The sequence below is a fragment of the Notamacropus eugenii genome, chromosome 4 (assembly GCF_028372415.1).
Source record: "Notamacropus eugenii isolate mMacEug1 chromosome 4, mMacEug1.pri_v2, whole genome shotgun sequence".
Classification (NCBI taxonomy): Eukaryota; Metazoa; Chordata; class Mammalia; order Diprotodontia; family Macropodidae; genus Notamacropus; species Notamacropus eugenii.
The window spans coordinates 68042681-68068953 of NC_092875.1; the positions used below are offsets into that span (position 1 = coordinate 68042681).

General features: G+C 44.9%; 1 protein-coding gene across 2 annotated transcripts in view; it reads right to left on the reverse strand.

The window, feature by feature from the left end:
• CCDC124 (coiled-coil domain containing 124) overlaps positions 1-25862 on the reverse strand; it is a 40564-nt gene extending 14702 nt beyond the window's left edge. The window contains exons 1-2 of one of the 2 annotated variants that reach the window (XM_072601684.1): positions 25773-25862; positions 9259-9430 (exon numbers count right to left, since the gene is read on the reverse strand). In XM_072601684.1, the coding sequence (XP_072457785.1) occupies positions 9259-9417 (159 nt within the window). In that variant the 5' untranslated portion in view covers positions 9418-9430; positions 25773-25862. Of the gene's footprint in view, positions 1-9258; positions 9431-25154; positions 25360-25772 lie in introns of those variants that run through there. The other variant, XM_072601683.1, reaches the window with a different exon arrangement.
• Between the last annotated feature and the right edge of the window lie 411 nt (positions 25863-26273).

Below are 26273 nucleotides of genomic sequence, written 5' to 3' on the forward strand. Positions count from 1 at the left end.
GGACAGTCAGTCTATGGAATTGTCTCTTTCCACTCCAACACTCTGATCCCTCCAACCTCCTCTTCCCATCCCGTGGCCTCTTAGGGAGGGTGTGTGTGAGTGGGAACAGCTGCCTGGCATGACTGTACCATGTGTGTGCCTAATTTTTCAGATGGTCAAAATACTCAGCTACTCTTACCAGTTTATGGGTTCCTGGAACCCAAGAGTCCAAGCCCCTGAAAGGCCCCAGGTTTCAGGTGTTTATCTTGGGTCTCCTAAGGTTGCAACCACAATTGCATAGCCAGTTTCTTGCTGAGAGATGGGAAGTGAATATGTAAAACCACCTTGGCTTCTGCCAGAGCTGGAAGGGACCTGGGAGTTCATCCACAATTATAAACTGAGAGCTAGGTGAGGCACTATGAAGGACCTGAGGTAAAGCCCTAATGAGAGCCCACTGCCCTGGATGTCAGTCCCCTCATGGACAAAATGAAGGGGCTGGACCAGATGATCTCAGGGCTCCTCCTAACCCTACCAACCAATGCATCTTTAAAACCTTTAATTTCCAAAGGAAGGCACAGCAAGGCCCAAGGTCACACAGCTGACAAATCAGAGATGGGACTGGAAGATCCAGTGCAGTAAATCACAGCTTTCTGCTGCTAACTCAATGTGTGACCCTGGACAACTCAACAGTCAGTCAGTACCTTTTACTAGCAAGCCCCTTCCTTCTTCTGAAGAGGGCTGCTCAGATCCAATCAGGAAATGAAGGTGGAAAGGGCTTTATGAACTCGATCACATTATATAGATACAAAAGTTTTATTTTCATTATATTTCAGATCAGGAGTTCTTAACCTCTTTTGTGTCAGGGACCTCTTACGGCAAAATGATGAAGCTTATAGACTTCTTTTTCAGAATAATATTTTTAAAAGCATAAAATAAAACATATAGGATTATAAAGGAAACCAAATACACTGAAATACAGCTATTAGAATATTTTTTAAAAAGCACCAAATTCATGAACTGGGCTCAGGTTAAGAACCCCTCTTTTTAGAGATTGTAGAAAATTCTTCATTCCCACCCAAAGACAGAATGTTAGGCCAAAGACAAAAGAACAATGGACTTATGTAGTGTGGTCATTTAGATGCTATTAAAAATCCTCACACAACTGATGGCCTTTGAAACACTGTGAAGGCAGGCAATTAAGACAAATTTGTAACCGAGTCCCTCAGGCTGCCGACAAGACCAGCAAAACAAGGTTAAAAAAAGGAACATGGAGAGAGAAGAGTATTCAGACACCTGGGGGCAAGGGAAGGGTAAGAAGGTAAAAGAGAGGTGGAAAGGGGGCTGAAAATATTCAGCATCTGCCTTCCCCACCTTGGCTTCTGCCAGAGCTGGAAGGGACCTGGGAGTTCATCCACAATTATAGACAGAGCTGGGTGAGGTGCTATGAAGGACCTGAGGTAAAGCCCTAATGAGAGCCCACTGCCCTGGATGTCAGTCCCCTCATGGACAAAATGAAGGGGCTGGACCAGGTGACCTCAGGGCTCCTCCTAGCCCTACCAACCAACGCATCTTTAAAACCTTTAATTTCCAAAGGAAGGCAGCAAGGCCCAAGGTCACACAGAGGACAAATCACAGAGATGGTGCATCTGATTCCCAGTACAGGGCCTGCTGCCCACCAAGTGGTCAGCTAACTTCTTCCTGACTGTAACTATAAACTCCCTCTCCCATGAGTCAACAGCTCTGGCTGGTAAGAAGTTTGCAGAACTTCAGTGTTAGGAGAGGTCTTAGAGATCCCATAATGAGGAAAGAATGAAGGCATCCTCTCCATATCCAAAAGCACTAAGTAGCCATACTGTGTTTCTCAACTGCACAGACTCCTGTTAGCAGGCCAGTCTCATTTCATCAGCCTCTGGAAGGTCCAAGGACTTTTAGAGGAAAGAAATAACAAAATATTCAGGCCAAGCAAGGGCTGCTCAGACCCCTAGCTACTCCCTTGCCAAGGGAAAAAACAGGGTTAGGGGGACACCAACTGGGCTCTGTGGCTTCTAGAACAGGGGCAGGTTGGGTGAAGTCCCCATCCCCCCACCTTGGCCTGGTCATTCTGTATGGTTGGATGCCCCAGCACGCCTGCGCACACAGCTTTGTCCTTGCCCAGTGACTGGGGCACTGACTCATTAACATTCTTGAAGCTCGGCTGCCTCCTTCCTTTCCCTCCCTTATGGGCCTCTGGCCAGAGCCAGGCTGTTCCATCACACTCAATCTCTAGGAGAGACCCCCTCCCCCCAGTCTTCTGTGGGAAGGAATGGGAAGACAAGGGAAAGGAAGAGAAAGGAAGGGAAGAAAAGAGAAGGAAAGGGAAGGGAAGCTCCAAGCCTCTGGGAAGAATGCAGAGATTTCACACCATTGTGGAAAAGGGAATGTAGCCTAAAGTCTGGCTTGATCTGGCAGCCTAGGAGACCTGCAATCTAGTCCTAGTTCTTCCAATCACTGGATGTATGATCTTGGGCAAATGATTTTACCCCTGAGACTCCTCTTCCTCTTCTGTCAATCAGGAATATTCCAGCTCGTCTAGGCACACACCCCAGGGAGGTCAGCATCAAAAAGGAAGGCTCCAGATACACCCCAATATTTATAGTAGCACTTGCTGTTGTAGCAAAGAACTGGAACCAAGGTAAATGGCCATTAATTGGTAATTGGATGAACAACCACAGCACATGGCTGCCACAGAAGACTCCTGGGCTGGAAGAATATGATGAATACAGAGAAGCATGAAAAGCCAGGAGCTGATACAGAGGGAAGTCAACAGCGCCAAGAAAACAATCTATGTGGTGACGACAAGTGACATGTGAAAACCCAACAACCACAAAACAACCCAAGTGGAAAGTTGCAGAATGACAAAAAGCACACCTAGCCCCAAAGAAGAGCTGAAAGCAGGCACTGCCCTCCCCTCCTTGGTAGGGCAGGGCTTCACACACCTTCACACGCTGACAAGCCAGATTATTCTCTATGCGTTATTTTGCTGACATTTTTTCTTCCTTCCCCTTAAAAAAAAAAAAAAATCTTAATTAGGGATGGCTCTCTGGGAGAGGGTAGGGATACAGAGAGACTGTCAGACTGTAAAAATGGAAGACATCTCTACAAGGATTTGTCTTGGAAAACACACAAGCCATGCTATCACTGTATTCCGTTCCCGGTGACCCCACTGCAGGACTCCTACACGGAGAGAGAGCTTTGCAATCTCTTAACTACCAGCAAGTGGCCTACAGGAAATGCCTGACTGGAGAGGGAGGTGACAGCTAACAGATGGCTGGCCAGCAGGCCGCGCTGGTACCCGAGAAAAGCAAAGGACTGAGGGAGGTACGAGCCCCTTGGGGAAACCTTCCCTAAGGAGTCAGTCAGTTGTTAGTGTTCTTTTCCTCAAATCACCTTGAATTTATTTATGAACAAGTCTAACAGTGAGCAGTGGCGCCACGCTTGGTATATGCTCTCTAATTCAAGCCTCACAGCAGCCTGGGGAAGGAGGTAAGATTACTCTCTTCATTTTAGAGCTGGAAAAACTGAGCCTGAGGAAGGTTCAGTGACTTGCTCGAGGCCATGCAGCCAGGGACTGGGGTCTGAACTCAGCTCTTTCTGCCTGGAAGCCTGGTGCTCTCTCCTCTACAAATCGTCACTATTTATCTTTATGCTGCACCCCCCCAGTAAGCTGTGTGCTCCTTCAGGGCAGGACTATTTGACTTCATTTTTATGCCCCTGGTGCCTAGGCCAGGGCCTTGCACAGAGCTGGTGCTTAATAAACACTGACTGAAATGAAGCAGTGATTCCAATAAAGGCACAGATGGCAGACCTGATCGAGTCTACAGATGACACAACATGCGAAGGAAGAGCTGGCAGACAGGATGACAGAAACTTAAAAAGATCTTAGCCTAAGAATTGAGTAAGACTGCATTTACCCCATTAAATGTCATGCCTTACACTTGGGTTCAAAAAGCTGACTTCACTGGTACAAGATGGGGGTGAGTCAGCTGTTTGCAAAAGATCTGGGGGTTTGGGTGGACTGCAAGCTCAGCCTCAGCTGGCAGCAGAATGTGATAGCCTGTAGGTGATCTCATGCTATGTGAAGAAAGGTGAGGTTCCCTGGCCTGACCACCTATTCATTTTAGGAAAGGCAGTGATAAGCTGGACAACATGGTAAGAAGGGGGACCAGGATGGCAAAGGGTCATGAAATGATCAGGTGACTATTTAGTTTGAACAAGAGAAGGGCAGCTGGGGTGAGGAATGAGAGAGGTCTAAAAGTGGAATGGCTGTCTTGGGAGGTAGTACACTACCCCTCACTGGAGGTCCTTGGGCTAAGGCTGAATGACTGCTGGATGACCAGGTATGTCACAGAGAGAGTATTTTACAGCTGTGGGCTGGACTAGCCAGTCAATGAGATCCCCTCCAACTTGGAAATTCAGGGATTCTGTGAACTGAGTAGAAGGTTCCAGGATGTAGGGTAGGTCCTCTTTGGAGAGTATGCAGCGACGGAAGGAAAACTAGCACCAATAACATTACAGATCCAGCAAAGTTATCAACTACTGAGCCAATTTCACCTTTTCTCTCCCTCCTCTCTAAGAGATCATAAACTGCCTCCTTCCAGGAAGGGCAAATAGGATAAGTCTCAAAATTATGCCATACAATGTTTAGTTGAAGGAACAGGGGATGGTTGAGCCTGAATAAGAGATTATGGTTGGGGAAGAAGGAGTTTCTTAATTATTAGAAACTTCCCCGCCCCAGACTCTCAGTCCTGGAAGACACCTATCTTCAAATGTGCAAGGAACCCTATAAACCACAAAAGGTAGATTTGGGCTGTGAGGCCCTAAAATTAGGGCAAAACTAGGACCTATTAGGGGAGATGGACCAAAGTCACAAGGAGACAGATTTCATTCTATATAAGAAAAAACTTCCTAACAAATAAAACTCTCCCAAAGTGAGAAGCTCCTACGTGAAAGTCCCTCCCAGTACTATCATCCTATAGTCTGTATTCCAACTTCTCATCTAACTCTTGACAATCTACATGTAGAATGTACAAATTGCAAGAAACAGAATGCAACATGGGACAGCAAGTGAATTCCCTACTACCGGCAGTATTCGGGCAATAGCTCACCTGGATGATCTCTCTAAGGTCCCTTCCAAGATCGGGAGTTCTGGGATTTTAAGCTGTAACTATTTTAAAAGAAGTGTAGTCCTGGCTCTTGAGGACATACACTTAAGTCAATGCAGCAATACTCAAGACACAGTGACCCTCGCCCTAGGGGTTCTTAACTTGGGGGATTAATGGACAGATTCAGACCTTGGAAGGAAGGAAAAAAATCACTTTTTTATTTTCACTAGCCTTGCTTCTATGTATTTTATTTTACACATTTAAAAACCCTATTCTGAGAAGGGTCCACAGCCTAGAGTGGACTGCCAAAGGGTTCGTAATACAAAAGAGTTAAGGATACCTGCCCTAATGATAGTCATGTTTTCTTGAGAACATATTGTCTTTTGGGGAAATCAGAAGTCTCTGCCTCTGTCCTTGATTCCATTTAGAATATCTGCAAATTGGAGGCCAGGAAGTCTAGCCCTGTTTCTAAATCAACATATTTATGAGGAGATCCTGAGGGTCAGAAATTAGAGGCTCTCAGCTTCTAGTTCTGGAGGATGGTCATTGTCTAGTTATCACCACCACCACCACCAGCTTTGTAATCCAGTGGTCAAAGATACTTCTTGAGTGTGTTCCTTCATCCACACTGGCAGGATTATGCCATCCTCAGTGGGGTGACCTGAAGTTTAAGAGGCAGCAAGGCAGCAGTGCTCTGAAGAAAGCCTCTAGAGAATAGCAAGTTTCTTTCCTTCATTTAATATTAAGTGTTTAGAGCAAGGGTGTGGAGGTGGGAAAGCCTAAGGTGAAGAATCAGTTGTGTCTTTGAGTTGAAGCATTGGTGCCCAAAGTGAGCCAGAGATGGGTAGATTCAGAGTAGAAATAAGTGACCACACCAGAGTCCTAAGGGGCCTGAGGAGTGTGAACACTTTTTATGGTAATGGCCAAGCTGAACAGAAGAAAAATGGGATCAGGGAGGGGCGCAATAGTAAGACTTGACTTCAGTAGCCTTAGCAGAAGTGACTGGATGGGAAAAGACTGGTTAAAGAGTGACCAGTTAGGAAGGTGAACCAAGAGTCCGGACAAGAGTGAACAGAGTCCGATCTCATTATTATCTTTCTCTCTCTCCCCTGACCCAAAAGACTGTCCTAGAACAGGGGCTCGTCCATTTATTTATCTGTCATTTGGCTCCTTTGGAGGTCTGATGAAACCTATGGATTTCTTTCAGAAAAATGTTCTTAAATGCATAAAAGAAAACATGTAGCATTACAAAGGAAATCAAGTATACTGTTATGCATTTATCGAGAAATTAAAAAAAGAGTTCATGGACCTCAGGTTAAGAAACTCTCAGCTCTCATCTTCCTAACGTCCAGCTCTCTACTCAAAACCCTTTGGTGTCTATTATCTATGGAAAAATGTGTAAACTCCTTAGCTTACTACATAAGGCCTGTCATATTCTGAGCTGATCCTCCATTTAAAAGATCATAGGGTTTAAAGTTGTAAGAGATCTTAGAGATCACCGAGTTCAACATGTTCATTTTACAGATAAAGAAAATGAGATCCAGAGAAGGGAAGGGATTTGTTAAAGCTCATACAGATGGTGAGTAGCTGAGCTGGGATTCAAACTCCAGATCTACTGCCTCTCCCAGTTTTTCTCCCACCACTACTCCTCCTTCACCCACTCTACATGCCCATCAAACTGCACTCCTTGGGCCTTACCAAATATTCAGAGCCAGAGGGGCTGTAGAATTCAACCCTCTCATTTCAGAGACAAGAAAAATGAGGCTCTGATTGCTAAAGGGACTTGCTCTCAGTCACACAGAACCAAGTTTGAAACATAAGTAATGGACATTCTCTGAATCTTTCCTGTCTCTTCTAGCTCACTGCCATGGTTTAGGACACACTCCCTCACAACTGGAATGACTTCTCCCCTTATCTCTCTATTCCCAAATCCTACCCACCCTCCAGTTGTAGGGAAAGGAATCAAGTGTGGGGGGTTGTTCATCCCTGTTCTTATTCTGAAGAACAATGCACCCCAGAGAGAGTCTATTCTCACAGAGTCCCTGAGACCTTGGATCAAAGCAACAGCATGGCTGGAAGGAACCACTGAACAGAATGCTCTCCAGGGAGCTACCTCGGACCCCCGATCCCCAAGCGACCTCTTCCTCCTCTGAACCCTGACAATGCTGCCCTTCTCTCTACCTCTGGATGATGACAGCAATGGTGCTACACGTTTGTCTCTAGACCATGAGTTTCCAGCACCAAGCTCTCCAACAACCTTCAGGTTCTGATATCTTATGCTCCTGTTTTAAGGGCCCACCTAGATCTGATATTCTATGAATATAAAAATGGAATACAGACTATGATGTAAAAATGTAATAAAAGGGGTTTAGAACATTACATTAGTTCAAAGGATGTGCATGTGGCTCTCCCAGGAAATCAGACATTCATTTGGGGACTTCCAGAATGAGAGCTGAAATGAGTACCAAATAAACAGTAATGTCTCGGTGACAGAAATCAGTCCATTAACTCTCCATGGTGTCGCCTCCAGGCATTAACTTCCCAATCTCTAGGACTTCATCCTTATTATGGGCCGTTTGTCTCCTAATGCATAAACAGGGCCCACCCGCCTGCACTGTGCTAAGCTCCACCGAACCCTAAAATGATTTCCCTCAAGTGGGGAAGCGCCAGCCAGGCTGGTGCATCAATGTCAATGTCATGTGGGCCAATGTCACATGTCAGAGGAGAAAGGAGAATTGGTGGCAGCTTCCTTTCCCCATAGGCACCCACAAGAGCCAAGCGCAGTGCGAAGTAGAGGACCTCTATTGGTCCTCTCCTGCCACCTTCTGGCCAAAGTTGGCAATTGTCTGAGAGGAAACAAATAGCATAAGGGGGAGATTGGAAAAGACGTCCTATTGACAAAAGATTAGATTTGTCCTCTTTGGTTCCAAAGGGCAGAAAAATAGGAATAATGGGTAGATTTGGGGCCAATGCCAGAAAGACCATCCCACTCTACCACAGACTTGGGTAGGGGCGAATGTATGTGAATGATTTTGGCCAAACTGAATCTGGGCCTCAGTTTCCCCACTTTGGAATTCAACAGATTCAAAAAAATATTTATTAAACGTCTACTATGGGCAAAGCACTGCACTCTGGGGAGTTCCTGCCTTCAATGTGAAGAGCTCACATTCTACTTAGGGTGTGATGGACAATGAAGACGCTGCACCAGATCCCAAAGGCCTCCCAACTCTTCTAATCTATGTTTTTATGATATAAATAAAGTCTATTTCTGATATCCTATGTTCTGAGATCTTTCTTACTCTGTCGTACGTCTGTGTGTTACACATATATCACACACACACACACACACACACACACACACACACACACACACAAGATACAATGTGAAAGTACAATAAGAGGGTTAAAATGTTGTCAGTGCAATGAGGAAAGTCACTTTACACTGGAAGAGATTAGGGAAGACATCAGGGAGAAGTGTCGCCCAAGTCAGATCTTATCTTTCTTGGTGTATCTATCCAGGCTTCCCAGCTAGAAACCCCTAGTTTCAGGGAACTTTCTAATGAATCTTTTATACCTGTATCCACTGGTAAACAGTAATACTTCAATAAGTATTGAGGATAAGATGGGAAATCACATTTTTGATGGTTAGAGAAGGATGAAAGAAACAAGTCTTTTCTATGGCAAACAAGGCCATTTGCAAGACTGTAGTTTAGACAGTATCAGATCTAAAGCAATGATCCTACCTACAACGCAGCTATCCAGCATTTTCTTGAGTGCGCCTGATTACAGGGATTTCATTTGCTCTGCAGGCAGCTCATGCCACTGCTGGACAGCTCCCATGGTTAGAACAGTCTTCCTTATACCTAACAGCAATCTGTCTCCCTGTAATTCCCTCTCCTTTTTCCAGTTCTGCTTCTCAGGGCCTAAAGAAAAGAATTCTACCCCTCTGTCCCAAGACAGTCATTCAGAAATGTCAACAGTGATCATATGTGTTCTATATTTTCTCTTCATCAGGCTAAAATTAAAATGTTCCCAATTCCTTCAACCCAAATCTGACTATGGATAGGAGGGGACTTGGGGAAAATAACACCAGAAAGTACAAGGCACGAATAGGGCGATTCTCTGCTCCATCACAGACCTTCCTCTGCTCCTTCCTCATGACGTGTTTGTCATCATCCTTCCAATAGGCATCCTCCAGTTCCTGCTGCCGCTTGGCATCAGCTGCTGCTTTGGCCTCGGCCTTCCTCGCTCGAGCAGCGGCCGACTTGGTGTTCTCGCCCTGGAACTTCTTGGGCATCCCTCAGCATGGACTTCAGGAAAAGAAGAACAAAGGTCAAAGTTTTGAGGAAGTTCCAGGGCTGGGCATCCCCTTCAGTTCCCACTGATTAAACACCCGGCACAGATACCCACAGCACAGCTTAAGGATGAAGATGTCATGGCCCCCTGTCATTGGCAAAATGAGGGAATTGGCCCAGAGGCCTTCTATGGAACCTCTCAACATTGATATCCTAGGTCCTAAGGACCCTTCCAAAACTATGAATGATACTTTGCTAAAAGCTGCCATACTGTAATCAGGTAGACAATGAGGGATAGGGCTGCTAAGGGAAAGTTTCCTGGACAAGTGGGGGTTCCAGGTAACTTACAAGAACAACTCTGCCAAGGTCCTAAGGAGCTTCTTTCCAACCTACCTGAGTTGATTTTAAAATTGTTGTGTGTGTGTGGGTGAAATGAGACCTATTATAGGCCAAATTGGCAACCCATTAGTCAAGCTTTCTCCACCTGGCTCCCAATCACACCTGCCAGATTCCTGGGGAGAAACTGGCCAACTATCCTGTTCCCACAGCTTTTCAAACAGATCTCAATATTTGGGTATAGTTTTGATATTTAAAATAAAAATCAACTATGTTAAAACTCCAATCATCCTTGACCCTCATTGAATGAGAGGCTGGAAACCTGAGACTTTCAGATAACTGAAGGTTTACCTCATATAAGCATTATTTAAAAATTTTAAAATCTTTTGGATGAAAATCAGTAAGATATTGATTATATATACACACTCCTGTCTTATTTAGCAGTATAAAGAGCAGAATCAAATGTGTCGATGGTTGAGGGTCATCATATAAACATCAAGGGTATAATGGAAAGAACTCTGAATTGCAGAGTTAGGAGATCTGGTTTCTAATGTCTTGGCTCTATCCCTGCTTAGAATCACAGAACAATCTGTCCTGGAAGGGATCTTAAAGATGATTTAGTTGGACCTCTTCATTTTATGGAGGAAACTGAGATGCCAGAGAATGCATGTATATTCCTTACCCAGGATCAAAAATGGATGAAAAGAAACCAAGATAAGCAATGAAAAGGCAACTCAGATGTACTTCTTCCACCCTACCACATTAGGGCCAAGGGTTTCAATCGCTGAATCTCCTTTCCTACAGCTACTGGGGGAACTTAAGGAAAGCATTTGCAGTTGATCAAACAGCCGGTTGCAAAATAATTGTGAATTTTATAATTTTATAACTGACAGACCTGGAAATGTTTACAAGGCCCAATGACTTGGGTAAGGACAGTAAGCACATCCCCCTACCAAGGGAAGCAGCAGCGTCAAATACGGCTACATGACACGACTTGCAGTTTTGCAAACATCAAAACAGAAGGCCAGAGGGGGATTTACTGGATGTCAGTGGTGTTATTACTGCAGTCCTGCTACCCAAATCCCCTGACTTCTCCCTGAAGCGACCAGGGAAGATCCCCTTAGGGACCCCTGGGCCAATCAGCCCTAAGAATGAGCCAGAGGAGCCCTAGGAGAGGTGAGGCTGGCTTCCAGCAGCGTACAGCCACCAAGGCAGAACAAAACAGCTCCAGGACCATCCAGGGAAAGGCATATTACAGCAGTTTCCGGAGTCTGAGAAATCAGTCCTTCCCCTGGTCTGGAAAGGTGTCTGTCTCCTGTCTCCAGGGAGTTAGTCACTGACAAGACTATCATGCTTGTCCCCTAGCTGGTAGCCAAAGGGCTATCTCCCACATGGAAACTGGCAGATGTTTTCCCCTTAACTCAATCTCATTTCAAGTGTTCAGATATCACTATTCATTAGACATGTCAGAGAAGCCCTTTGCTACAATGAGTGCAAAGAGTTCAACCATACTTCTGTTGGTTTAAAAGGTTTACACAAACTGGGATGCTATATTGCATTGTCAATACAATATTTGTTAAACACCTACTATAAGCAAGAAGGCACCGTGCTTTACAACCAGGATATAAAGATAAACCAAATGGTGGATGGGGGAAAGAAAGGGAGAAGTAAACATGTCCCAGGAGGGGTAGCTGAAAGAAACAGGGACTTTTAGCTTGAGAAGACTGGTGGGGCATGAGGTGGAGCAAATTCCCATCTTCACGTTTAAAGGGCTATTATTTGGTAGAAAGTGTGGCCTCAGATGGCTAAAACAAGACCAGAGAAAAGCATCTTAGCCATCAAAGCTGCCTAATGGCAATGGGTTCCTCATTCCCAGAAGCAAAAAGGAGTAGGTCGCATTGGCCACTGCTAGTCAGAGATGCGTGGAGGTGGTGCTTGGAGTTTGGACTTAGGGCCTTTAAATGTCTCCAATTTATGAAGTTCTTTAAAGAGCTCTCAACTCAATTACTTCATCCCAGCCTCCCAACACCCCTGGGAGGGACCGACATTTTTATCCTCATTCTTACAGCTGGGGAGAGGGCCTATGAATTGCTGCAGATGATATAAGGGAGCCAATGGCCAGGTCTTTTGCATCTGACTTTCCAGCTCTGAGACCCTATGATTTCCTAAAGACAGAAGGATGCTGAGAATCTAGAAGAGTAGCACTGCTCCTCTGATCTCATATGCCAGGAAAGTGTCCGTGTAAGGCCTCCTCCAAATGCCTCAGCACGGCCCTGGGTTGGGAAGAGGGGGCCAAGGTTCTAGGTGCCTGTAAATACTATTATTATTTGGCAATAATTCTGCCTGATGATGCTGTGGTCTAAGAAAGAGAAGTGGTATGATCAAAGGCCAAGGGAATGACCTCCAATCTCTCTCCTGAGTGCTGCTTCTGCATTTCCAGCTAGCTGATACACAGCTGTCTTCAGGTCATCTGCCTACACCTCAAATTCATCTTTTCTAAAACTCAATACACAGGTTGCCCACCAAACCCACTCCTCCTCTAGGTCTTCTAATTTCTATCAATGGCACCATCATCCTCTCTGACAGGGAGTGTCTGCTTGTCTCTCCTATGTCTTCACATGCAATAAACTGCCAAATACTGGGGATTCTACATTCAAAATGAATGCTGTCCCTTCCTCCATCTTTTGCCCTTATTTACTCATATTTTTTAAAGTAAATTTTATTTTGGATCCCATAACCAAGAACAAGTATACAAATGCGTAAATAAGAAAAAAAGCAACAAGAATGAACAAAAAGTCAAATCACTGTACAGCTGCAGAAAGTTCCTTGACTTCCTGATTATTAACAAGTGTGTACTGACACTCACAAGGAGTAACCAGTGACCTGCCGTTTCTATGAAACCTCATGAAGTTCTTTTCTGTTGACTGAACAGGGATTTGGGGCTGTTGTCTTACCTAGTGAAGTGGGCAGCCACAGGCATGCTGTCCTTTGGGTTCTGTGTTCACTTTACCTCCCAACTCGCTTCCCTGCTCTACTTCACCCTACCCAGGCTGGCAGGCCAGCTCAGGTCATGCCACTCCCATGCTTTGTGCACTGCTATCAGGGGCAGAAGCCCTGGCTCTGAGATGTACTAGCTGCATGACCCTGGGCTTCATTTCATGGAATTAATATTACTTATATTACCCCGTTCACAGGGTTGTGATGGAGATGTTGCTTCATATACCATCAAGCATATGGACGTGTAAGTAATTATTATTTAGGAATCTTCAATGGCTTCCCACTGCATACATTCAAGAGTTCTTAGTTTGGCATTCAAGGCCCACCATGATCCAGCCCTAAGTTCCCTTTCCAACCTGACCTTTTAATACTCCCTAACATATACTTTCTGCTCCAAGTAAACTGAATAGCTTAATCTCTAAATGTTCCTCTGCTCTCTAGTTTCCAATCCTCTGCTCATGCTGCTCAGTTTAACGGGAATGCCTTTTCCTAGGATATCGTCTTCATCTTCATCTCTCCTGGCCATGAAGACAGCAAAGACTCAACGAAATAGGGGGAATATTAATCTGTTCAGCAAATTGGGACAGCTGAGAACTGAGCATGCCCAATTTGGTGATTTTTTTTAAGGGTTCTGATGCGGTGAGGTCTAACATGGAAAGAGCACTGGATTTGGAAATCAGAGGATCTGGTTTCAAATTCTGACTCTGCTGGCTCCCAGAGGGATTATTTAATGTTTTCAGGCTTCCTCTAATCTTTAAAACAACGAGAATTGTTGAAAATGAAGAATTCAGAGAATAAAAAATACATATAAACATTTACATGGTACCTGCTATGTTCAGGTCACCATGCTAGGTGCTTAACAAATATCTCATTTGATCTTCACAATGACCCTGGGAGGTAGGTGCTATTATTACTATGCTCCTCTTCATTTTACAACTGGGGAAACTAAGGCAAACAGAGGTTTTTTTTGGGGGGGGGGTTTGTTTTGTTTTTTAAAGTAACTTGCCAAGAGTCCCCCAGCTAGTAGGTATCTGAGACCACATTTGAACTCAGGTCTTTCTGACTCCTGGCTCAGCATTCTGTGCACTATGGCACCACTAAGAGCTGGAAAGACATAAACTGATGCAGACTGAAATATACAGACTCACATGTGTGATTTCAGTGATCAGGTCTGACCCTATAAAGATGAGAAGCCTACCTGCCTGCCTCCCTTCTTCCCTGGGTGGGGAGAATGGAACATAGGAATTTGCTGCCACTCTTACTTACTATGATGAGGGGATAGCTGGCTGAGGAGGGGCAAGGGCATGAGTACACTCAGACAAGAAGGGCATAAAAAAAATGAAGATAAGAATAAACATTTAAAACCAGAAAAAAAAATGAAAGGGTTCTGTGATTCTGCGACTAGCTGACCTCTGAGGTCCCTTCCAGCTCCAAATCCTCAGCTCCAAATCCAATGCTACCTAGCACACATTCCTAGCAATGAACATGTAGAAACCTGATTACTACCAAGAAACTGGGAAGGCTGAAAAAAAACCCAAACATATTCAAGAGGGGCTTAAATTCATGGAAGGAAACTCCAATACAAATTAAGGAGAATGATGGAAAAAGGGTCAGAACAGTCTGCTTCTAGCTAGTAAGTTCTAGGTATGTAACATACAAGTTCTGTGACTCTGAGTCAGTAGTTTCTGATCTTAGTTTCCTCATCTGTCAATGGTTCAATACTTCTATCTAATGATAAAAAACAACTTTGGAAGAGTTTAGAACTCTGATCAATGAAATGATAAACTCTGAAGTCCAAAAGAATGAAGATAAAACAAGCATGCATTTCACCTTCTGACAGAGTCATGATTAATTTAAAATGCACAAAGGGACACATGTTCACACAAGGCTAACAGGGGAATTTATTTTGCCTATGCAGATATGTATTGAAGAATTTTTAGGAAAAAATTGCTCAGTTAATGTAGGGGGCTGTGGGAGAGCCACATGAACCAAAATCAAAACAACTTCTTGTTACTAATGGACTCTGAAGGTCACGCTTGATGAAAACACAGCTAGGTAGGCTCCCATCATTTCCTATGGGAAGGGTCTGTGCTGTGGTGCTGGCAACATGAGCAGAGCAGAGCTCACAGAAGGTGTGCTGCAGTCAGTATATCAGGTGGGTTTGTTTTTTTTTTGCTAGGTGTGCTGCAAAATTTGATTATTATTGCAAATAAAACATTTTATTACAAAATAAACAAAACTTGCATGAGACGTATGCTGCAACCCCTAAATACATCAGACCATGAACTTGCAAAGAACAAAAATTACTGCTCTCATTGAGGGGAGAATGTGCATAAATGAATTTCCCAACTGGCCCAGGGTGCTGCCGATCTAAACAGTGAGCGTGTGGAGATTTTTTGTGGCAAATAAGACTGTGCTGAGAACAAAAATGTCTGAGATCCACTCAAGCAGAAAGGAGTTGGATGTCAGAGATGTGGTGGAGAAAGGAAGGATAAAATGTTCATTTTCAGTCACAGAAATACTGTAGATAATTTAAAAAAAAGAATTACACGATTTCAGCAGTGTGGGCAGGCGTCATACCACTGGCAGAGGTCAGAGTTCTTGGAGACTTAAGCAGACATATGCAATGCTGTGGCTGGGCTGTGGTCCAGTTCTGGTGACAAGCAGCCAAGCTCAGCTTGGCCAGCCTTGGGAAATGCAGGCCCTTCAGCAGCCCCAGACTCATTTGCAGACTGGGGGGCCTGCTAAAGCTTGTGCTCCACTGGCACAGCCTTGGAGAACCCAGGGTGACCTTCACACACCAATGACAATCTGTCAAAGGGGAAGATTAATGCCAGCCCTATATTCCTCCCTGGATGATTTGAGGATCAGATGAAATAATGGAAGGGAAAGCACCACTTTGAGGTGTAAACATGACATCAGTGTTCACTTTGCTGTGCACTCGGAACTTGTGAAAACCTAGAATGTCTGAGGTCAACCTCAAGAAAGGAGACTATCATACCCTGATCAAAAAATGTAGTCCAGGGTCCCAATGGAACATTCTTTAAAGCCTTAAGGCATCTATAAATCAAACTGGGACATGCAAGATTCACGTGAAGATATAGGGAGTGATGCAGATTCAAGTCAGCAGGAGTAGGAAAAAAGCATACAGGACAACACAACAACCATGTAAATAGAAGGAATGTTTCACCATGAGGAAACTGAGGGAATTAAGGAACAAGTGGTTAGTTGCAGGAATTGAGTGGACCATGCTGACTCGATCATGTGACTCAATTCTGGAGCTAGCTAAGTTCCCTTTCTATTCAATTATGGGTCTTGTGAGCAAACTTTATTCAGTTGTAGGAACTGGGAGAAAATCTTATTGTATTGTTTGAATCTGGCCCTTTGTGGTTGGGAAGCTGGACCATCCGATCTACTGCTTAACCAGATCCTTAACCAAGGACCTAGGCTATGCTGACCAGAAACCCAGTCAAATTCAAAGGATGATGCAGACTTTTCTCACAGTTGTACATCCCAAGCAACCCACCTATCTTATCTAAAAACTGGCCCCACAATGATCAATCTTGTTTTCATATTTCTTTGACTGTTCACGGACACTTTAGTGGCCACTTCTTTTTCTGAATTCAGGGAACTGCACCTGTTCACTCTCTCCCTCCCAACTTGGAAAGTCCCTAATCTTTCCTCCAATTAGAAATCAGATTACTTAATGTTGTATTGTTTCCTTTTAATTAGTTTTATTTGATTGAGATGCCATATCAATGTAATGGGCATGCTTGACCCAGGAAGGAACCGGAGGAAAATGTACCTCTAGCCCCTTTGTGTAAAGGTGAGGGAGCGTGGGTATGTAATATGACATAAACGATATTGTCAGTTATGGCCAATTTGTTTATCTGTTTTGCTGAACTGCTTTTCTTCCTTTAAAAAAAATCTTTGTTGGTTAAAAGGGCGGCTTCCAGGAAGTGTGGAGAGACATATATTTAAAAATTCAGACATAAGAGCAAGAGATAACAATAAAAATACAAAAATGCACCTTTTTCCCTTTTATTAGAGATGTGGGTGTGGGGAGAAGGGTATTAGGGTGGACAACACGGCATAGGATGTCAGCTACAGTGGATGTCAGGTTTTCCAACCTGTTCTGATTTCCTTTTAAACCCTGGTTATAAGGGAAGGTCTGCTGAAGATGACATAGGGAAGAAAGGGAAATGGTATATTTAGAAGTGTATGTGATGTACAGATGAAAGGCTAAAATACTATACCACTAAAAACAAGCCTAAAAACAAGAAAAATGACCATTTTTCCTTCTTTCCCTGTCTCACAGACTCCACAGAGCAAAGCACCTGATAGTACTGTAATAAGAATGGCCCCATCTAACTACAACACTCTTGTGTCTGCAAAACAGAGCTCCTTTTTCAAAGCCCCAAGTATGCTCTTGGCTGCTCTTGGAGGTTCAAAGGGGAAAGAAGCCACGGACTGCCTTTCAGGTGTTAGCCCAAGTGTCCATCAGGAAGTCACAAGAGGACCCTCACCCTCTTGAGGAGTGCATTAGCATTATCCCAGGTCGATAGAGAATCAGGTAAGACCTGACTGAGGGAGGAGGAAGACTGATGGGCTGGGCTTCAACTCCAAAACAGAGTTCCACCTTTAGGATCATTCAGATCAACTAGAAAGGCCATCTTAAACTAAGACAAGGAAGAAGAACTCGGAGGGTGGGCACTAGGAGGGATCTGGAGAACATCTAGTTCTAACTCCTCACTTTACATATGGGGAAACTTAAGCTCCAAGAGGTCAAATGATCAAAATCATAAACAAGTTTAGTGGTAGAGTCCAGATTAAAATCGGTACAGAGGAAATCATGGGCTTTAGAGCTGGAAGGGATTTTAATCAGAAAGTACCTACTGAGTGACAAGCATTGTGCTAGGGACACAGAGACAAAAACAAAGTAGTCTAGATCCTCAACAGGCTTATATTCTGATGGGGCAGATAGAATATACTAAAATAAGTACATAGAGAACATAGAAAGTATATAAAAAGTAATTAAGTCCAAGAAGGATGATGCTACCAACTCTGGGGCTCAGGAGAGACTTCACTGTAGAAGGAAGGTTGGACTAGAGGTGAGCTGGGAAAGAAACAAGGGGTTCCAGGAATTGGGGGTGGGGAGATGGAATGTTATCCATGGCAACAGCAAGAAGGGGAGTCAAGTACAATCCAGTTAAAAATGTGCACTGGAACCAGGTTGTGAAGGGCTTAAAATAACCATATATTAGACCTTTGAGGTACCAGGTAGCCCCTGGAGTTTCTTAAGCACTGACACTCCTAAAGAACATTCTTTTGGCAGCAGGTGGGAAGGTCAGATTAGGGAGGGGAGAGCCTCAAGGCAGGGAGATGAAGCAGGAGGTTGGGGGGGAGCACTGTGGTGTTAGCAATGTGAGCAGAGCAGAGGCTCTCAGAAGGTGTGCTGTAGTCAGTGTATCTGGTGCGTTTTTTTTTTTTTTTTTTGCTAAGTGTGTTGTGAAATTCGGTTGTTATTGCAAATCAAACATGTTATTACAAAATACACAAAACTTGTAGCAGATGTATTGTTGCAGCCCCTAAACACATCACACCATGAACTTGCAAAGAACAAAAATGGTGGCTCTTACTGAGGGGAAAATATGCATAAATGAGTTTCCCAAATGGCCCAGGTGCTGCCGATCTAAACAGTGAGTGTGTGGAGATTTCTTGTGGCAAATAAGACTGTGCTGAGAACAAAAATGTCTGAGATCCACTCAAGCAGAAAGGAGTTGGATGTCAGAGATGTGGTGGAGAAAGGAAGGATAAATCTGGGAGCTGAATGGATATTTAGAGTAAGGGAGAGAGTTAGAAACAACGCCAAGGTGGCAAGCCTAGGAGTTTTCGAGAGTGGTGCCACCTCTGACAGAAATTAGGGAGTTTTGAAGGACAGGTTTGCCAGGAAAGATGAGTTCTGTTTTGGTCTTGTTGAGTCTGAGATGTCTGTTTTAAACTGGGACATTCAATTTGAAATGTCAACCAGGAAGTAGGTGATGTGAGACAAGAGCTAGATAGGTTTAGGAGTCCTCTGAAAAGAAATGATAGTTAAAACCATGGAAGCTAATGAGATGACTAAGTAAAAGAATGTAGAGAGAAAAGGGACCATAACAATGCCTTAGGACAGAGATGTCAAACTCCCTGCCAGCTCAAGAGTGGCCAGAACTAGACTGAAATCAGGAAACCAATCAGTCAATAAACATTAAGCTCCTGTTTTGTGCCAGTCACTAAGGGCTGGGGACACTAAAAAAGGTAAAAGGCAGTTCTTGTCCTCAAGGAGCTTACAATACAATAGTGGCGACAGCATGAAAAAAATACACAAAACAAGTTCCATACAGGATGAACAGGGAATTATTAACAGAGGGAAGGTATTAGAATTAAAAGGGGTTGGGAAAGGCTTCCTGTCAAAGACAGGATTTTAGTTGGGATGTAAGGAAGCCAGAGAAGTCAGTAGGTATAACTGAGGAGAGCCAGCCAGAGAAAATGCCCTGAGCTGAGAGACAGACTGTCTTATTGGTGGAACAGTAAGAGGCCAGGGTCACTGTTTAAAAGATGTTGGGGAGTAAAGTGTAAAAAGACTGGAAAAGTAGGTGGGGGCTAGGTTTGAAGGGCTTTGAATGTTAAACAGAGCATTTTGTATTTGATCCTGGAGGCAATTTTACTGGGAGGGGGAAAAGGGGACATGATCCAACCTGCATTTTAAGAAAATCACTTTAGTGGCTGAACAGAGAATGGGTTGGAGTGGGGAGAGACCTGAGGCAGGAGGACCAATCACTGGGCTACTGCAATAGTCCAGGTGTGGGGTGCTAAGGGCCTGGAAGAGGTAGTGCCAGTAGTGTTAGAGGACAGAAGAGGGCACATTTGAGAGATGTTGCAAATGAGAAATTGAGAGAGGAGAAACTGACAGAAATTGATACCAAGTTGTATATGAGGGGTGATAAACAGGACTCCAGGATGGGTAGCAGTAGTAAGGGTCTAACTGAGGTTGGGTAACATAGTTTGTAGCAGCCTCACAATGGCTGTTTGATTTTCTTCACCTTTGTTCAGAAGCACGTGTAGATGCAAAGAAGTCAAATGGGGAAGTCTTGGCAAGGTGTAATTAGTGATGTAATGGGGCTAGTTGTTCCAGAGAGGATAGTATAGCAATGAACTGGATCACCAAGGGGTCAAGGTAAGGAGAAGAGAAAACAGTGACTAACTCTAACCCTAACCCCAGTGAAGATGGCCTGGGAGAGAACTAAGGGGGGCAAGGAACTGGAGGGCACAGTGTGGACAGAGTAGGGTTTGGTAAGACAAAGCCCAGGGAAAAGTGAAAAGTCAATAAGTTATGGTCAGATGAGAGGATTTTGGAGTTCCTGAGACAGTGCACTGGGTGATGGCAAGATCAAAGGTATGACCATCTTTGTAAGTGGCTGAAGTTGGGATGGAGGGAAGTGAGTGGTTACAAAAATTGAGGGAAAGGCTCCTAGTGCAAGGACAGGAATTGCGGAGGAGAAATTGTGAGGCAGCTAAGGAAGAAGGGGAGTGATCCAGGGAGGTCTGTAGAAAATATCTACCAGGAGTTTGATTGGGTAGTAGGTATGAACAGCATGGACTTCTAAGGAGGAGAGATTTCTGAATGAAGGCAAATGGGAGAGAATCTGAAAATGGCCATCAAGAACAAGGAATATTCTAACCTGTCTCCTTAAACAAAGCAGAGGAGAATGAATAAAGGTACAGTCTGGACTGGGAAAAATAGCCAGGGAGGTTGTCATTTTGGGAAAGTGAGGTTTCAGTAAGAGCTAGCAGATGGAAGGAGTAGGAGAGGAAAAGATTCAGGATGAAGGGAAGTCTGTTGGCTCTAGAACAGGAATCCTGGAGGGCATGATGGAAAGGCTAGGGAGGGGTGTGTGTCATGGCAGTGATTGGTTGAAACTTTGGGGTGAGAGGGTTGAGGAGGATGGGAGTGTGGAATAGGGTTTGGAAGATGATCTAGAGGGGTTCAGAATCACTAGGATGGGAAGGTCATGACCAGGTGTGAAAATGTTCCTCATTGAGTGGAAGTTGTTACTCTTGGCAAGGGAGGTTGGATACTAGGGACTCTGGACAGATAGAAGGGAGGTCTTGATTCACTATTCCTCTTCCCTCTGAAGGGTAGAGATTAGGCAGAAAGAGGGCATAGAAGAAGACAGAGGTTAAAATGCATAACAAAATAAGTAAAAATACAATACAACATAGATAATGTTAATTTGTGGTTTTTCCAAGTCAACATAGAGATCCTCTTCTTGGTATAGCAAGCCTTGGGATAGCCACAGTTAGGGGGCTGGGATATGGATAAAGAAACAACAAAGGAGACTGAAAAAGAGCAATCAGAGAGGGAGGATGAGAACGAAGAGTCAAGTTATGAAAAAGAGAAGAGAGTATCCAGGAGGAGATAGTCAATAGTGTGAACTCTCACAGAGAAGTGAAAAAGGGTGACTACTGAGAAAATCTGGCAATTAAGAGAACACTTTTAACTTTGGAGAGAGCAATTTCAGTTGAGTGATATGGATGGAAACTAGAATGCAGACTGCTTACCAGCTCAGGGAGCAGGGAGGGAAGGGACAGACTCTGGAACTCAAAACATTAAAAAAAATGTTAAAAATTGTTTTTATCTGTAATTGGAAGGAAAAATAAAGCATTATTTAAAAAAAGATCATGGATCCTGAGTTGGAAGAAACCCCAAAGTCAATCTTAGAGATGAAGAAAATTAAGCCCAGTCAGATAGCGATCAGCCTGAGGTCAATCAGGTAGCGAGGGTGGCATGTTAGCCCAAGACCCGACTCTAGGGTCAAAGCTCTCCTTTATGTACAATACAATTTTGATGTGAGGCACAATGGCAGCCTCCATCACTGGTATGTAGTGTACCTTCAACTTCTTCTATATAGTAACTATGGCTCCCAGGGCTCTGAGGGTTAAGGAAGAAAGGCATATAAATCAATTAGACATATAAACTGTTTTATAAAGTTAGCTCTTATTAACATTATTAAAAGGGATCATCCAGGTTCTAAGGAACATTTGAATACGATTCTAACCACCAGTTCTGTGTGTTTATGACCATCAGAAGTACTTAAAGAAGCTCTTTATTACTGGGTATTTCCATCTAAAATCGTAGCCCACAACTTGTCAAAGCTGGAAAGGACCTTATAAATCATCTCATCAAATCTCCTGATTTTACAGATGAGAAAACCAAGGTTCTGAGAAGGGAAGTGGATACCTAAGGTTACACGGTGGGTTAGTGGCAGAGCGGGGCTAAAATCTAGGTCTCCTGACTCTCTGGGTTACACTATCATCTTGTAAGTCCAAATGAACAGCCCCTTCCTCCAAGAAGCAGGAGGTCTGAGAATTGGAATTTAAAGGGACCAAAGAGGATATCTGGTCTCACCCAGCCCAGAACAGCAGTCCCTTTTATAACATTCCTGACAAGCAGTCAAGGAGAATCCACTACCTTTGGAGGCAATTCTAACAGGTAGAAGTTTTTCCTTATATTGAAATGAGATGGTCCTCCTTCCCACTCCCAAGTTCTTCTCACTGGTTCTTGTTACCCTATTTGAGGAAAAGCAGAATGAGTCCAATCCTGCCTTTCCTAAAACAATGCCTTCAAATACTTGAAGGTAATGTCTTGGAGTCCAGGGGGTTGATGGCAGATTGCATGGACCTCCAGGCCAGAGGGTGGGCAGGAAATCCAAAGTAAATGTCCTGCTCTTGGCTGGAGTCATTAGCTGAGAAAAGAACTTCTGGGGGAACTTCCTGGGGGAAGAGACCTCAGGTCTAAGGGAAGGCAGGGTCTCCAGTTTTGGCTCTTCCCCACACTTGGAATACCCTCTCCTCCCAGCCTGCAAGGCAAAACTCAAAAGACTACCTCTTCTAAGAAATCTTCTGTATGTTCTTGACCTCAGCAAAAAGAGCTTTCCCTCCCTGAGAATCTCCACAGCTATGTTGCTTCCTCTCCTGTTGTCCTTGTCCTCAGTTTGGTGTAGTGCTAAAAGAACTGGACTGGGAGTCAGAAGACACCCTGAATTCTGCTTCTGATGTCTACTAGCCTGTATTTATTTCATAGAGATACACGATCAAACACACACACACACACACATTTTGTGCACATTATTTTCTATTACTCTGAGGGCAGTCTCTTTTTATTTCTATCTACATCCCCAGCATCGGGCCTCTTAATTTGTAAAACAGAATTAATACCTAAGTACCTAACTTAAGCATGATCACGTGTCAAGGAAGGAAACACCCTTAAAGCACACATCAGTATTATAGAGTCAGCATTCTATGTTAGCTACTATAAAATCATTTTAATCTCTCTAAGCCTGCTTCCTCATTAATGAATGAATGAAATGAAAAAAGCATGGTACCTGCCCTCAAAGGGTTTACATACTAAAGGAGGAGGGGTTCTTAACCTTTTGTGTGTCAAGGGCCCCTTAAGTAATCAGGTGAAACCTCTCCTCAGAATCTTTTAAATTCATAAAACACAGGATTACAAAGGAAACCATAATAATGAAATATAGTTATCCAAAGATTTTTTTTTTAAAGTTCACTTAAGAAGGCCTATAATAAGAGGAGGCAGCTAGGTGGCAAGGTGGATAAAGGATTGGATTTAGAGACAGGAAGGCCTGAGTTTAACCTCTGACACCAGCTGTGTGACCCAGGGCAAGTCAGCTTCAGTTTTCTCATCTGAAAAATGGGGTTAATAACCGCACTTCCCACAAACAAGTGTTGTGAGGACCAAATGAGATAATACAGATAAAGTTTTTACAAACCTTAAAGCACTATATGAGTGCTATTATTAACAAGAACATACTGAGGACAAAGGTGGTGAAGGAAAGGCACTTTGGTAGAGGAAGTTATAGGATGGTTGTAGAGGGGTTGTAGAGGAGTAGGCTGACACACTCCAACCTGGAACAAGGACAGAATTATTTGATCATGGGTTTCAGAACAGGGAGGGGAAGCACTTTGTAAACCTACTATCATATGAATGTCAGCTAGTATTAGATTGTTCCACCTCTCCAGGCCTGGTTTCCTCATCAATAAAGGCATAGGGACTGAACCTGTGATTTCAATGGGAAGTATAAGGAAGTAGGATAAACTCCCAGGTGAGGATATGCTCTCTACTGAAGCAGAGCCAAAATCTATTGGAAATTTGCAGTCTTAGAGAATTACATGGGGTTCTAAGTAGTTACCATCCAGAGGAGTCAACACTTCAGCATATGCTTCCTACTCTCCACAGATGCTACTGGCTGGTACAGGTCCTAAATCACCTTATATAAGGAGGCTGGTTGGCCCCCTTACAAGTCTCTCCCCACTCCAAGTCCACCCTCCACTCACCTGCCTAAAGTGCAGGTCTGACCCCATCACTCCCCCCTCCTCCTACTCAATAAACTCCAGTGGTTTCCTAACATCTCCAGGATTTGGTGGCATGCAAAGCCCTTTATAATTTACGCCTCCCCACCTTCTTACATTTTATATCATTCTCCCTATACTCACCTATCCACTGGCCTCCTGGCCATTCCTCAGACAGGACACTACACCCTCTGTCTCTCAACATTTTCAATGCCTGCCCTCCATGCCTAGCATGCTTTCCCTTCTAACTAACCCCCTGGATTCTGCAGCTTCTTTCAAAACCTCCCTAAAATCCCAACTTCCACAGGAAGTCCTTCCTGATCCTTCTTGATTCTGGTGCCTTTTCTCTGTTGACTCTCTTGTTCGACGGCACCTAGTCAGACCCATTAGATTTCGAAATCCAGGAGCTGTCTTTACCTTTACATTCTCAGCGAGCAGCAACCTGCCTGGCATACAGTAGGCGCTTAATCAATGTTTACTGGATGAACATCTATTGACTTCTAGGAGCCACAATGTCCTTAAAAAGGAGGCTATTCACAAGCGGGGAAGGCGGGGCGGCCTACTTTACTAGGATAACGACATGTCAGCGCCTACTACTTCGGCGAGTCCCGGGCTCTGCCAGCCTCCAGCTAGCCTGGGGACTCCCCAAGTCTCCTCAAGCCGGGTCCCCTCCCATCCCGGACACAAAGCACGCCTGACACACCGACACGAAAGAATGAATGAACGAGACCACGGAGCCCCTCCCCCGCCCACCACGCTCCCTCCTCCGGCTCTTCCCCGCGGACGCCCATCTCCCCCCTCCCCCCTCACATTCCTTCTGCCCCCCCTCCAGTGCCCCCTGCAGACACCCCTCCCCGTCCATGTCAAGGAGCCCCCCTCCCCACGGTCTCTTAAGGCTCCTCGGCCTTTGCCCCGCTTTCCCCTCCTCGGCCTGGCCCCGCCCCGCTCCGGACCCCCCCACCCGCCAGGCCCCGCCGCCGTCGCCTACTCCTCCTACCTCCTTCCCCGAGCTCAGGACCGCGTCGCGCGCAGGCTTCGTCACCAGCGACGAGAGAGCGGGGGCGGGGCCGGCGCCTTTTGTTAACGTCACGGAATTGGGCGGGGCTGAGCAAGAGCGCCGCCGAAGACCAACTATCGCGAGGCTTCCGCCGGGCCGGCTGAGAGGATCCGCTTTCTAGCTATCTACGGGCCAGGAAAATGGCGGCTCGGCCTGGCCTCACTCGCCCTTTCCTAGGGGGGAAAGGGTTAGGGTGGAGGTACTGCCCAGTTCCAAAATGGTGGGAGAAGCCTCACGCCGGCTGCCCTTTCCTGGCCGGGGCCTGCCTCCCTAGGACACCCCTTCCCCTCCTATGGCGTCCGACAGCGGACAAATCAGTTAAGAATTTTTAAAGCGCTTGGTCGCTTCTTTTGGGAAGTCCGCCTCATTCCTGGTAGCACAGCTGGCCCGGGCTTAGCCTCCCCTCTGCGTGGACTGCGACACCGAAGCCCCAAGACGGGCATGAACTTGATCTAGGTCCCACAGTCACCCAGGGCTAGAACTCAGGTGCCACACCCGGTATGGACAGCTAGACTTGGAGGGCTGAGCTGGCCAAAAAGCCATGGCCCTGTAGCCCACCTGGAGATGAGCCTCTCAGCTCTTGGCTGCTTTGGTCTTCCAGAGAAACCTTTGCAGTTCAGTCCCTTCCATCAGATCTCAAAACCTTCAGCTTGGCGTAAGCAGCGAAAGATTGTCAGCCATCGTCGTAGCAACCTTTAATGTTGCTCTCTCAGAGGTAGACAAATCTAACGGAGGGAAAACCTATTACCCTGCCTTTTGGCCCCGCCCGCACGGTGGCTGGAAAGACGTGGGTGAGGAAACTGACCTGGTTACCAGGAGGGTTGACCCAACATTTTCTGGTTTAGGGGATCAGCCCAGGTTGGAATGGGTTTTTGCAAAGGAAGACAGGAGGAAGCAGTGACAGATTTTAACTGGAAGGAGCTGTGATGGCCCAGCACAGTTTCGATGATTGGAGCTGATACGGAGTATTGACTAAGGGAGGAAGAAATGCTGACTTGCATTGCTGACCAGTATGAAATCCAGGAGGATCAGATGGTCATCCTCTCCTAATCGCTTTCT